This window comes from Branchiostoma lanceolatum, chromosome 9, assembly GCF_035083965.1.
Source record: "Branchiostoma lanceolatum isolate klBraLanc5 chromosome 9, klBraLanc5.hap2, whole genome shotgun sequence".
Taxonomy (NCBI): domain Eukaryota; kingdom Metazoa; phylum Chordata; class Leptocardii; order Amphioxiformes; family Branchiostomatidae; genus Branchiostoma; species Branchiostoma lanceolatum.
In genome coordinates this window covers 18,115,623-18,129,233 of record NC_089730.1, presented here as the reverse complement: position 1 = coordinate 18,129,233, position 13,611 = coordinate 18,115,623, and the positions used below count along the sequence as shown (strand labels likewise).

Here is a 13,611-nt window from a genome sequence, read left to right as displayed (position 1 = left end):
CAAAGGTAAGTGCCGGGATGCAATATAATCAATGTAAATTCAAGTTTCATAACTTTTTGTCGAATATTACATTAAAGTGTACAACCTTGGACAAAGATATATGCCCAGGCTTGAGCCATGCCAAAGTAGTTGGCAGCAACACAGCCATACTCCCCGGTGTCGTTAGAGTGTACGTGGTAGATAGTCAGCTGACTACCGGCTGCCTTAATCCTGTCTCCGGTCACCAGTGGGTTCCCATCCTTGTACCATCGCAGTCTGAAGTTAAGAAGTCACAAACATGTAATGAATGTTAACTATTCGTATTGAGGTCACCTGCTAGCGCCGAATGGCAGCCGCCCAGACCATTGCGACAGTTCCACAAGTGCAAGTGTGGAGCAAAAATATGTATCTGTTCTGTATTACATGATTGTAAACCCTGCAGCAATTCAATATTGGCTGCCATTGTACGGGTAATTTATGACCATTAAACCATTATTATTACTAATGATTCATAGTCCCTCCCTCTGCATAGCAAAACTGGGTGTAGATGACTATCCACTAAGATGACTTGCACAAGGCTGAAATGGCTTGGCCATGTACTGAGAATGGCAGATAACTGAAGTTGCCCTAGACTGAAGACCTGATAGGAAAAAAGAAAAGAGACAGACCCAAAACCATGTGAAAAAACATGTCAAAAACCAGCAAGAACCCTTCCTCTGCTTGGAAAGTAGGTTTGGCCATGTTCTGAGAGGTGGATAACAGAAGTTGCCCTAGACTGGAGACCTGATGGGAAAAGAAAAAGTGGCAGACACAAAACCACGTAGAGGAGAACAGTGTCAGACCACCTGGAGTTCAAGGGGCTCTCCTGGTGATCAACTCAGACTGTGGTGCAGGACAGATCGAGCTGGAAGAAAAAAGAAATTTCCTTACTCTGGTGAGGGGTTTCCAGATGCATGACACGTGAGTTCCAGCTCAGACTGGCCTGCCTCAGTCACAACATCAGCCGGAGACACTTCAGCACTGGGGGGGTCTGGAGGAAGAATGACGACAACATGTTGAAGATGTTTAGACATCCCGGTAGAACAATGATACGCAAATCTACAACCCCTCCCTTATAACAAGAAAGGTAGCCTGCCTGGTGAACTCTCTGGTACGTGGGACCCTGTGACCCAACAATGCAATTGTGTATAATCTAATACAAGTATGCATGTTATTAACAATTTGCAAACCAAAACCATTGGTGAATCTACTGGAAGTGTGTGTGCATGTAAGTTACAGTATTATCTAAGATTCTTAATTATGTCAAACTAATTATGATCCTTTCCTTCTTACTTTCATTCCAGCTAGTTGTACGTATAATCATACAAAGTCATATACAAATTAATGTAGTGAATAATGCCCCTGCCTAATACGGTATATAGCTTAAGACTTACAGTATTTGCTGATCAAACCAACAACTGTTACAGTAACAAATGTCAGAAAAGCGTACATTGAATGATGAGCTGCATGTTTGTGGTGATCCTGCCGACAGGACTTGATGCCAGGCAGGTGTAGTTCCCTGCATCTTCCCTCTGTAGCAGGTCCAGGGCCAGGACAGCTCCAGAAGCGTCACTCATCGATGTCACCTGGCATGGAAAATACAGAATTTTCATTAGACGTCTTATGGAAACCACATAAGGCAGACACAGCCATTTGCATTTCAGTAAATTCTAGCTCAAGGGTTTTCAGACATCTAGAGCTCTTCCTTTTGAGCAGTTCTTTCTTCTGGGTAAAACGGGTTAACATGGTCATGAGGTGTTCTTCTGAAGATTATCAAAGGCCATAAGATATTCTCTTATTGGTTCCTAACAAAATTATTCCTGTCAAAAGTGCAAGAAAAATTATCCTTGACAGGAATATCCAATAAACACTGAGCCATGATCTTAGATTGCATTGTCACTGCTTCATCTTCATTATTTTACACCAAAACGCTGCTTTTTAGATTGTATTTGTAGTCTATGTGCTTTGTACTGTCTTGTGTGTGGGCCACGACACCAGCAACAGCTGCCTGTGGCCCACGTGTATTGTATCGTTTGCAATTTCATTAAATCACAAATCACAAATCACTCAGTCTCAATTTCCTTAACACACTTTGCCCAAAATGCCAGCTTCTTTCAAAGTACTTGTTTCAGTTTGCATCAATAGTATTTGAAAGTTTAAACTTGAGAGAATCGTACCTCCTCAGACTTGAACAGCCATGTCACAGTTGGTTTGGGGTTTCCAGTGGCATTGCACAGGACATGGAGAGATTCGTTCACCGCTAGAGACACGTTGGGTGGAACCTTGTTTGCAAACTCTGGAGCCTCTGAAATTTATAAAGAAACAAAAAACAAACAGAACAGTTTAACACAAATTACTTTCTTTACTGCTGCAATTGTTCAGCAGGTGGAGTGTTTGTCAAATGCACTCCAGAAGGGTTTAAATCCTACCCGCATCATGGAAGCTTTCTCTGCCTGGTTCCCATTCATTCAAGGATTCGCAAATTGAAATATTCACCCAGACACAGGGATTGATACCCATATATATGCATCATGTTGGTGTGGCAATGCTTTCAATGAATAAAAATTATAATAAAATTATAATATCAAAATCCTGTTCTTGCCCTGCCACTTCTTAATTTAAAAAAAAAAAAAAACATATTGTGATGACACCAATTTTTCTCAACAGATCTAGCATAGAGTAAATCTAAAGCTTTTAAGTTTTCAAAAATTTCGGAATAATATTTACCTTGTACCACCAGCAGCACAATGGTTTCATCCGTCCCCTCACTGTTGACTGCCTCACACATGTATTCCCCAGCATCGGACGGCTGCACTGCACCGATGGACAGTTCTCCATTGTTTCTTATCACCGCACTGAAAACAAAACATTAAAGATCTCATACCTCAGTGAAAAATTTCTAGTTTTGGGGAATCTATTGATTCATTCGGTATTGTGAGGTAAAATATTTAGAAAGACTGACATATTCAGGAAAGCTACTACAACTGTGTCATACTGTCAGTGAACTTCTGCCAAGTCCTTGAATTGCCAGAAGCACCAAATTTCTTAATTGCTAGAAAACTGAGCATATTCCTAGCCTTAAAGTCTGCAGTTACATTCAATTTGATAACCTGTGAACATTGGTCAAAACTTGCACAGTGAACCAGAGCACTTTGAATAGATTGAGTGTCAACAGAAACTATACAAAAAGTTAAAAATTCTGCTAGATTGCAACCTCTACATTAACATATATTGACACAACACATAAAAAGATTCCTGCAATGTCATTACCTGGTGTTGGGGGCAAACCATGCATATTCCGGGGGAGGGTTCCCACTGGCCAAGCACTCCAGATACACCTCCCTGCCTTCCAGCACCGTCAGGGTTGGGGGGATCTGGTCGTAGATCTCGGGAGGATCTTTGGAAGTTGGTTGGATGAAAAGAAGAATACAGTTGAAGCTTGAAGAAGTCTAAGGTGACATTATTTATTCAACATGATGGGAAAGTCTGACAGCAAAGCTTAATCTGTAGCTGTATGCATAACACACCAGCTGTCAATTTGACACCAAATGTAACTCATCATGTTTTTGTAGTCATGGATTTCAAAGTGACTGGTCACTACAGTCAGATAGTTCAACTAGAAGAACAGACTGAAGTATCTGTGAACATGTACCACTCATGTAACACAATTTTTATGTTGAAATACTGGGGCTAGTGGGTATCCCTCTGAAAACCATCAAATTTCCAAGTGGCAACCACTACCTAAAGCTAGGCCAATAGCTTAAGCCACCAATCGCCTTCAGTTGCAACATTTAAAAATATATTGCGACGAGTAACATGATGGATTGACTATGATTACCTAATATGGAAATGATGTTATATCGTCGACTTATCTTTATATGCCGAATGAGTGTATCGTTGTATACTTTCAAGGTTAAATAAAGGTTAAAAAAGGATACTTTCAAACTCACCCAAGACTTCCAGATCAGTAACTGCCTTGTCGTCACCCAGAAGGTTTTGCGCCGCGCACGTGTATCTCCCAGCATCCTCCACCTGAATAGCCCTCACCTCCAGAGCTCCGTCCGGGCGCACCTTGTACCTGGAGCCTAGCTGTCGGACATCCTTGTTTCCCACCTGCCAGGTGTAGATTGGTGGGGGTACTCCTGTAGCCTGGCATTCCAACACCATCCTCTCTCCTTTCTTGACTTTCAGGGTCTCAACATGGTGGGTGATTTTGGGCTTCACTGTGTGAAAAAATGATATTAGTTAAACTTTGCTTTAACAAACAGTCAAGTGTCTGTGGAATAATGGTTTGCGACCTGAGGGTGTTTGCTCCAGAGAGTATGGAGTGCCTTTACTATAGAGAATTAGATTGCTTTCAGAATTAAATTGCTTATGATTAGAGGTGGTTGGCTAGAAAGGCGGTATGTAGTACGTATAGCTCACAAAAAAGGATGTCCAGAAGAATGGAAAAAAAATAGCAGATAAAATTTTGGAAAGCGTGTACCATTACTGTCCATTGAAATGCAAACTAAGGACATCAACATGGTGGTCAGCACCTGCTTGCTTTATCTCTATCAGAAGACTGAAAATGCTCCATATCCTACCATATTTGGAGAGCCAGGCATGTTGCTGGTGCTTCCAGTTGTTGGTGTTGACCTGACAAGTGTACCTGCCGAGGTCGCTCTCCTCTACAGACAGGATGGTCAGGTCCTGTCAACAAGCCAGGTTTCAACAAACAACCATTAGAAGTTTGTAATGTGTCTAAAGATGCTGGAAGGTATATATTACCATGCACTGTGCTATCCTGTACTATCCCGATCCATCCCCAGCCTGCTAAAGGACCATCCCCCAACCAGAAATATCATGTACAATGCCAAGCCTTGGTGCTGAAGGACCTTCCCCCTCCTTGTACTATTCTTCATCCTCCCCTGCTTTTGTGCTGAAGGACTATCCCCACACTGTATTTTTCTGTACTGTCCTCAGCCTTAGTACTGAAAGACCATCCCCATCATCCCCATACTTAGTGCTGAAGGACTATGCCCCACCATGTACTATCCTGTACCCTCCCCATCCTTAGTACTGAAGGTCCTTTCCCCACCCTGTACTATCTGGTTCCCGCCCCTGCCTTCCCCCATCATGCCTCAGCCTTAGTACTGAAAGACAATCCCCACCCTCTACTATCCTGTACCATCCCTGACCTTCGTGCTGAAGGACCATCCCCACCCTGTACTACCCTGCACCATCCCCAGCCTTAGTACTGAAAGACTATCCCCACCCCCTGCTATCCTGTACAATCCCTGACCTTCGTGCTGAAGGACCATCCCCACCCTGTACTACCCTGCACCATCCCCAGCCTTAGTACTGAAAGACTATCCCCACCCCCTGCTATCCTGTACAATCCCTGCCCTTAGTACTGAAAGACCGTCCCCACCCTGTACTATCCTGAACCATCCCCAGCCTTAGTACTGAAAGACCATCCCCACCCTCCACTATCCTGTACCATCCCTGCCCTTAGTACTGAAGGACCATCCCCACCCTGTACTATCCTGTACCATCCCTGCCCTTAGTACTGAAAGACCATCCACACCCTGTACTATCCTGAACCATCCCCAGCCTTAGTACTGAAAGACCATTCCCACCCTCTACTATCCTGTACCATCCCTGACCTTCGTGCTGAAGGACCATCCCCACCCTGTACTACCCTGCACCATCCCCAGCCTTAGTACTGAAAGACTATCCCCACCCCCTGCTATCCTGTACAATCCCTGACCTTCGTGCTGAAGGACCATCCCCACCCTGTACTACCCTGCACCATCCCCAGCCTTAGTACTGAAAGACTATCCCCACCCCCTGCTATCCTGTACAATCCCTGCCCTTAATACTGAAAGACCGTCCCCACCCTGTACTATCCTGTACCATCCCTGCCCTTAGTACTGAAAGACCATCCACACCATGTACTATCCTGTACCATCCCCAGCCTTAGTACTAAAGGACCATCCCCCACCCTGTAGTATCCTGTACCATCCCTGGCCTTAGTACTGAAGGACCTTCCCAATCTGTATTGCACTTGAACCTGACAATAAAATAACTTCATATATAACTTTCTACTTGACTCTGTGTCCACGTTTATCTACATGTATACAGCATTATATAACATATAATATCATGTGGTCTTTAGGGATGTTTCTATAGCTCAACTGGTAGCAGCCTAAAAGTTCAGATCTTGGTTCCAATAAGATGCTGACTAAGAGACCTCTGTTCAAACCAGGGTACGGAAATCTGGGTTGGGGCTGCACTCTTTCGGAAGGAATGCAAAAGGGGGGTCCCGTGTTAAAGGAAGGCATGTTAAAGGAGAAGGACAAGCAACCCCAACCTGTAGTACCGTGCAACTGAAACAGCAAGGAAACAACCTTTCCCATGTGCCACTAGGCACTTCAAGGGTCTGACCAAATGTTGCTTTCTCTAATCCAAGAAGCAACAAATTATAACTATGCCACCTCAAATTTGATTCAGGATGACATTATTCATCATTTTGTGTGACAAATCTAAGACTATTAAGTCCTGCTGCCGTACCCTGGTGTGAATGTCCAGCCTGTGTCTGGAGTTGTAGGGCAGGGGGATGTCCTTGTCGCCATGGAAGGCCCAGGTGATGATGATGTCAGTCTTAGCCACAGCCTCACAGTGGAAGGTGGCTGGTTCACCTGGAAAAAATATTGAAAATAACAATCAGTTCTAAGCACCATACGTTGTGAAATGGAACTACAGAGTATAGTATGGAGCATTTTACTGTGATGTCATATGCACAAAAACATGCATGGAGGCAGACGTATATGACTTTTTTGTTTGCATTTCAGTGAAACATAGCAGACAGAGGCATTTTCGGATATCTGGAGATAATCTGACCCTTTCCAATAACCTCTATCAAGTGTTTGTAGTTCACAGAAGATAGCACAAGAACAGTACTTTAAAACTTGCTATATGTATACATCATGTACTGTTTAGCTTCAGAACATTTTCCAGAACATGGGCCAACCTTGGACCCAGGCTATTGCGAACAAACCAAACCAAGACAAACAAAGTAACAGACAAACTGACAACAATACCGTATTCCGTTTGCACAGAGGTAAAAAGTATAACAGAAGTGAAAACCATACAAGTACATGTACATGTACTACTGAACTGGAGATGGCATGACTGTTAGCATGAGTGTATTTCAAATTTTGAATGCAGTGAGCAGACAACAGTAAAACTATGATCATATTAATACTTTGTTACTTACCCAGTGCAACAGACTGGTTCACAGGCACTACAACAAAGTAGGCATGGTCTGTTTGTGGAGAAAAACAGTTACAGTGTGGTCAGTTCCTGGGTTAGTGATAGGTTATCTGTTAGATATTGCTAACTATACCACACTACCTTTAAGTTGTTAACTACAAGATGTTGCATGATAAATAGAATTTCATAAGAGAATAAAACAAAGAACATTGAAAGCTAAGACAGTTATTGTACACAACTTAAAAATTAGTCAAATTACAAACTAGATCATGTTGTACAAATAACATACTGCATCATCACTAACAAAATGATAAATGAGTTAAGGCATGATTTTGTTAGTTCAAAACATCCCATCATAACTGTACACTAAATGTCTTTATAGCCTTTAACTTGATGGTTAGATGAAGAATAAGATTCCATCATATACATACCGTTCATCAACTCAGGGGGGATTTCATTCTTCTCCTGAAAAAATCAGCCACAAAAGTTTTGTTAAATATATACTGCCATGGCTTTAATTACCAGCCCTGTGGCGCACACAATGTCATAAGGCATGGTTGGTTTCTACAGCGAGTGGGGATATCTGTAGTCACTTTACAGCGAACTCACAACACCTACCAACAGGTACAGGCATTTCCAGTTTTCATTCAATCTTTCTTTTACTGCTTTTGTTTGACAAAGAACTCCACAAATTCTTGGTTATCGTGGTGCCTGAAAATCTAGAAACCACATGGATGAATTTTCACTTCTTGTGAGGAGGAGCAAAAGGAGAAAAAGACAAAGAAAAAATGGCATTGTTTCTTACCGGTAGGGATAGTGCAGGCACAGTTGGAGACATCACTTGATAGCGATCCATCTGATTTTCGATTGTTGCCCTAATAAAAAGAACAGAACACGCAGGTAGGTAGATCAGCTTGAAATACATATCACACAGTTCTGTTGCTGGGCAAATTGTAATCAAAATTATAAGGCAATCAGAATTGGCAGACTTCCCCCCTTACCCATACTGATTTACACTGTATGACCCCTCCTGTTCAGAAGAGAAAAACGAATGCATTTCATTTGTTAATGTTGAGATATGAGAATCACAGAAACACACAGAGACAGAGACAGACAGGCACAAAACAATACTTCCCTCCCTAGAAGTAATATAAACTGGTAGGAAGCAGAAGCCATGTCTATATTGAGAAAGAACACCACAGTGCAATCAAAATCAATCAAAGAAAAGGGTAAGCTGCCTGTCTAGCTACAAAAATATTTAAACATTAACCTTTGATTCCAGACACTTATCATATGGTAAATGTTTTAAACAGGTAAATAAGGAATTAAAAGAGATCTACTAGGGACAAGTTCAGCATCAGTAATCCTTAGGTTATAATGTATTGCAAAAGACTTCAGATAACCAGGTGTACAAGTCTTAGACATTCTAATTGTTCACTAACGATACTATTTGATTTTTAGTTGGGAATCTGGATAGCCAAGTAGAACGATTAGTACTGACGTTTATTCAGAGAATCGCAGAAAACAAAAAATATAGACAGTCTGAGACGGATGTGCATAATGAAGTTGTATGCAAAAATTATGGTATATACCATCCCTAACCATTATGTAAAACTTAGTGTTGATTTTTCAACAATGGCATAATAAGAGACAATGTATAAAAAATTGAAACCTACAGACAAAACCTGCAATCATCATTACATAAAACAACACCGTCACCATCTGGGAGCCCAGACAATCAATTGTGCTGGGTCATCACTATGGTTACGTGATTATTCATGGCAAGATTTTGTGACGAATGTGGCTCGAAACATGTCTGTTTTCTTTTGTATCTTAGGCCACACCAATTTAATTTCTTGTTTTTTTGGTAAAATTTTAGCACGAGGACGTCATGAAAACAGAAGGCTGGGGTGAAAACCTGCACCTGACTCTGTTCACTCCCTGAAACTGTGTACACCTTGGTCCAGACTTTCCTCTGAGATTCTGTTTTCATGTTGATTTTCCAATCTAGCATTCTTTTTCAAATTCCGTTGACCAAGAAATTGAATTAGTGTGGCCTTAGGACTTGACTTTTATTCCATGGTGCACTTTTCCGTATACCTTCAAAAATCTTAACCAAAATAGCATAATAAAACAGATAGTATGCATTCTGTTGCCTTCAGCCCCTGTCACACATACAGGACCTTCCCACAACTTTACTCCTGGCCACTCCCCAACCCGGCTCAGTCTCCTGGCCTGGAATCCAACCTATTCTAGCTCCAGTTTGCTCCTCTTATCATATCAAAGAAGAAGAATTTTGTCTTTCTTGAGTTTGATTTGTCAAAATCATAGTCGGCAATCCCAGAAATCTTAAAAGACTAGTAGGTAACCTCGTTGACTACATGCATTTTACAACCAGAGACGACCTTGATCACAACTAGCTCCTAACCATGGTCTGGAGCAGGTCGGGAGGCTATGGTCTAAAACATGTACTGTAAATGCAGCAGAAATGATCGCAGTGGTTTGGTTCACGGTTTTTCGCGGTGAACTCTTTTGATACCACAAACTTAAAACCAATGCGAAAAGCCATTTCATTGTGTGACACCAGCGCTACTATTGTTTCAAACAGAAGTCAAAACCACAGCGAACACTTAATTTTCTCCCGCAAAATAGAGATCCGCGAATATTTCTGCATTAGATTTACAGTATGTGTGACAGGTAAGATTCATGCGGCTTTACATGTCACCATGCAATAAACTACAGCCAAATTCACAAAACTTCATACATGTCAAATTAAAACTTAATCTCCAACTAAGGCATTAATTTATGATTTTCACTTGCTCTAAATTTTACAAAAATGTATTTTGTAACGGACTGGTCCAATTCTTGAAATACAAGACAGTTCTAGACTGACAATAGACAAAGGCATGAGTCATTATATGCCTGCTGGAGTCATTGCTTCCATCATGAATATTAAGTTTCGTACTTAGAAGCCAGACAATCTGTACTGTGTCGTGAAAAAGGAGAGAGCAAAGACAGGAAAACATTGCAACAAGAAACAAATGCACTGAATAGATTCAGTGCAGATGTGTATTTCCTAGAAAACAGCAGAGCTGCCTACATGTACTAGAGACACATACTTTCAGATTTTATGAAAAAAGAAACATTTTGGGTACACATTACTTTTTTCAAACATAAGCTTCATGGAAGTATAGGAACAATATAACAGTAGCAATAATCCAGGCAGTGCTTTTGATCAGACTATTATTTGTGTTGGACAGTCTTTGACAATTCATTGTGGCAGTTAATGATTATATTAGTCTCATAAGTTGCTTATTTGTTCGTTTTATTTCTCAAAACATATAAGAATTGTGAATGATTTTAATAGTAAATTAGAGTAACTACAATACAATAGACACTGTCCAGGTATTCAATTTGATTCAATTCTAGTTTACTCGAATACCAACCTTGCAGACATACAAACGTTAGCCTGGATGAATTTACTGAATTATAATTCATAAATGACCGCTGTAGGAATAATCGTATTTATGGGAGGTAAATGTATTGAGAAAAACTTACATGAAGCTGATTTTCCCAACATCCTGCTTTGGAGCCTTCCATGTGACGGTCAGGGGAAAGTGGATGTTGAAGCAGCCTCTTCCATCCAGAATCTGTGCCTATAAGAACCATGCAGAAACAAAGACGTACATAAATAAATAATGTTATGCAGAGCTCGAAATACTGTGTGCATGTGCACCTGTGTGCATCAAATAATTGGAGCTGTGCACCTAATTTTTGACTGTGGGTGCACCAGTGAACCTAGATATTGTTGTAGGCTATAGGTACTATAATTGTACACTTAAGTGTACATAATATTCTTGAAATGTAAGTATCAGAAAAAGCAATATAACCCTTTGTTGCACTTTATTTGATGTACAATGTATTACTTGTTTGAAATTTGGAATTCAGCCATAGAATTACAGATTGAAGTTCTTGATCATAGTTAGAAGAGCGTTAACTTATTAAACTTTGTAATTATGTTTTGACATTCAATTTTACTTTATGTAGCTTTAAAGAACGGTTGCAGTCAGATATGCAAAGACTAGGTGTAACAGACCGTTCGGTGTAATATGACCAGCTGCTGCCGCGCCGCGTGCCTGCGAAGCTGGTGTGTTACGCCTGATGGCGGTTATACCGGCTATATAGATACAGATACAGATACAGATGTGGTGCACCCAAATACCTTTCTGTGCACCGAATCTTTTGGTTGGGTGCACTAGTGCACCTATTTCCAAAAATGAATTTCGAGCCCTGTTATGTAGGCAGAGGTGAGGCCACATTCAATGTACAGTACAAAATAGCATGTCTAGTCCAGAGGACAGCAACCCTGCCTCCGGAACATGTCTGGGAGTTTGAATACAGACAGTTGTCACTCATCCAACATGCACACTACTCCATGGAAAGGGTTCAAGCCTTAGGACGGGACATTTATTAGCCGAGGTCCACTGTTCATTTCATTTGTCGAATGTCCTAGGACTCTAGGTGAATTGAAATGAACAGGTAAATATTGTACATAGCATCCGCATCCCCTATTTTTGGACACCCCTATGTTCGGACACCCCTGTGTTCATGTACCCCTACATGTATGTATGAACACCCCTATGTTCCAACAACCAATATGATCTGACATCCTGACATGTTAGGACACACCTATATGTCTTGACACCCATATGTCAGGTAGGGGAGTCGGGACATAGGGGTGTTAGAACATAGAACTGATTTAGGGATGTGTCCGGACATTTAAGGGTGTTGGTGGAACATAGGGTTGTTGGATGAGCAAAGGGATGTCGGAACATAGGAGTGTCTGAACATTTAACTGTGTTGGATGAACATAGGGTTGTTGGATGAACATAGGGATGTTGGAACATAGGAGTGTCTGAACATTTAAGGGTGTTGGATGAACATAGGGATGTCGGAACATATAGGGGTGTCTGAACATTTAAGGGTGTTGGATGAACATAGGGATGTCGGAACATAGGAGTGTCCGGACATTTAAGGGTGTTGGATGAACATAGGGATGTTGGAACATAGGGGTTTCCGTACATAGGTCTGTCCCCATCAACTCGGAATCCTGTTACTCACCCCTGTCCTGCTCATGATCAGATCTCTGCACGTCCTCATGGAGCTATAGGGCAGCTCCAAAAACGTGCCAACAGGCCTAGGGTCAGTGTAGCTGGCGCCGCGAGCTTCCAGACCGATCTTGTCGAAGTTGGCCCCCAGCTGCTGGGTGTACCTGTCGCCATAGTCTAGGTACTGCAGAGTCCTCTTATCAGATAGGGGGGTCCCATCATGGGTGATGTTCACTGCATTTAAACAATAATTTTGATTATAACAATCGTAGTAAACATCATCGGACATTCATTTTCTATCAGACTAACATAGAGACATACAAGTACAAATTAGTGATATGTGACAGGACTTTTGATACAATGAAATGACTGTCACAATAAACATGGGCTTAAAAAACTACTAATACATGTACATTGTATAGCAAAGAAACATAGCTTCTTCTTGTCTATTGGTGATTCTAGATGTAAACATAGGTTGGGATGTGGTTATCTAGAATAGAATGATTCAAACACAAATTAAAAATAATATGATTTTTTACTCATGGTCATAGATATTAAGTTAGGAAAATTTCCTTAAATTTCATTAAAAGGATTGTAAATGTTTCAGGCTTTATTTTTCCCATTTTCTTTATGTCACCAAGTTAAACAAAATAAAGAAAAGGGGACAAAGTATGAAGCCTGACAAAAACGCCTAAAAACATGTCAAAAACCATCCGTAGCAGAACCTCTGCTTGGATCTAGTAATTCACAGTACTCACCGATATAGGTGTTGTTTGCATAGTACCCCCCTCTGAGCGTCAGGCCCAGTTCTAAGCTGAAGCCGCCACTATCACCAATCGGGCTCCTACCAGCGCAAGAAGGAGCCACTGCCAGGCACAGGCACAAGATGGCCAGCCACTGTCCAACAGCAATCTGAAATATCACAAAATACACCTGGTTTACATTCAAATTCCTCCAGCTAAAGTATTTGTAATATTGCAATGTGCCACTATAGCAGGATTTATACATTATTACAGGTCACTTACAATGGGTTCTTAGATACAATCAAATTGGTCTTTTTTTTCTATCCAAGAAAAAGGGTGTGGCAAGATGTCTGGCTAAGAGGAAAAAGCGTCTTACCTTGATTCTCGAAGACCCAGGTTTCCTGTCCGCCACGGAAGTCCACATAATTGGTAGACCTCTCCTCAGCGGTTGGAACTCTCAAAACTCAGGTCGAAATATGGCCGGA

General features: G+C 41.3%; 1 protein-coding gene across 1 annotated transcript; it reads right to left on the bottom strand.

The window, feature by feature from the left end:
- Positions 1-1,454: 1,454 nt before the first annotated feature.
- Positions 1,455-13,550, bottom strand: LOC136442643 (roundabout homolog 1-like). The gene is made up of 14 exons (XM_066439588.1): positions 13,503-13,550; positions 13,142-13,316; positions 12,397-12,617; positions 10,834-10,931; positions 8,081-8,150; positions 7,707-7,740; positions 7,280-7,327; positions 6,574-6,701; positions 4,605-4,710; positions 3,969-4,241; positions 3,289-3,415; positions 2,746-2,873; positions 2,196-2,323; positions 1,455-1,604 (listed from the first exon to the last, which is right to left on the bottom strand). Exons 1-14 carry the CDS (start codon positions 13,548-13,550, stop codon positions 1,455-1,457), a joined length of 1,734 nt encoding a protein of 577 aa, XP_066295685.1.
- Positions 13,551-13,611: the final 61 nt, after the last annotated feature.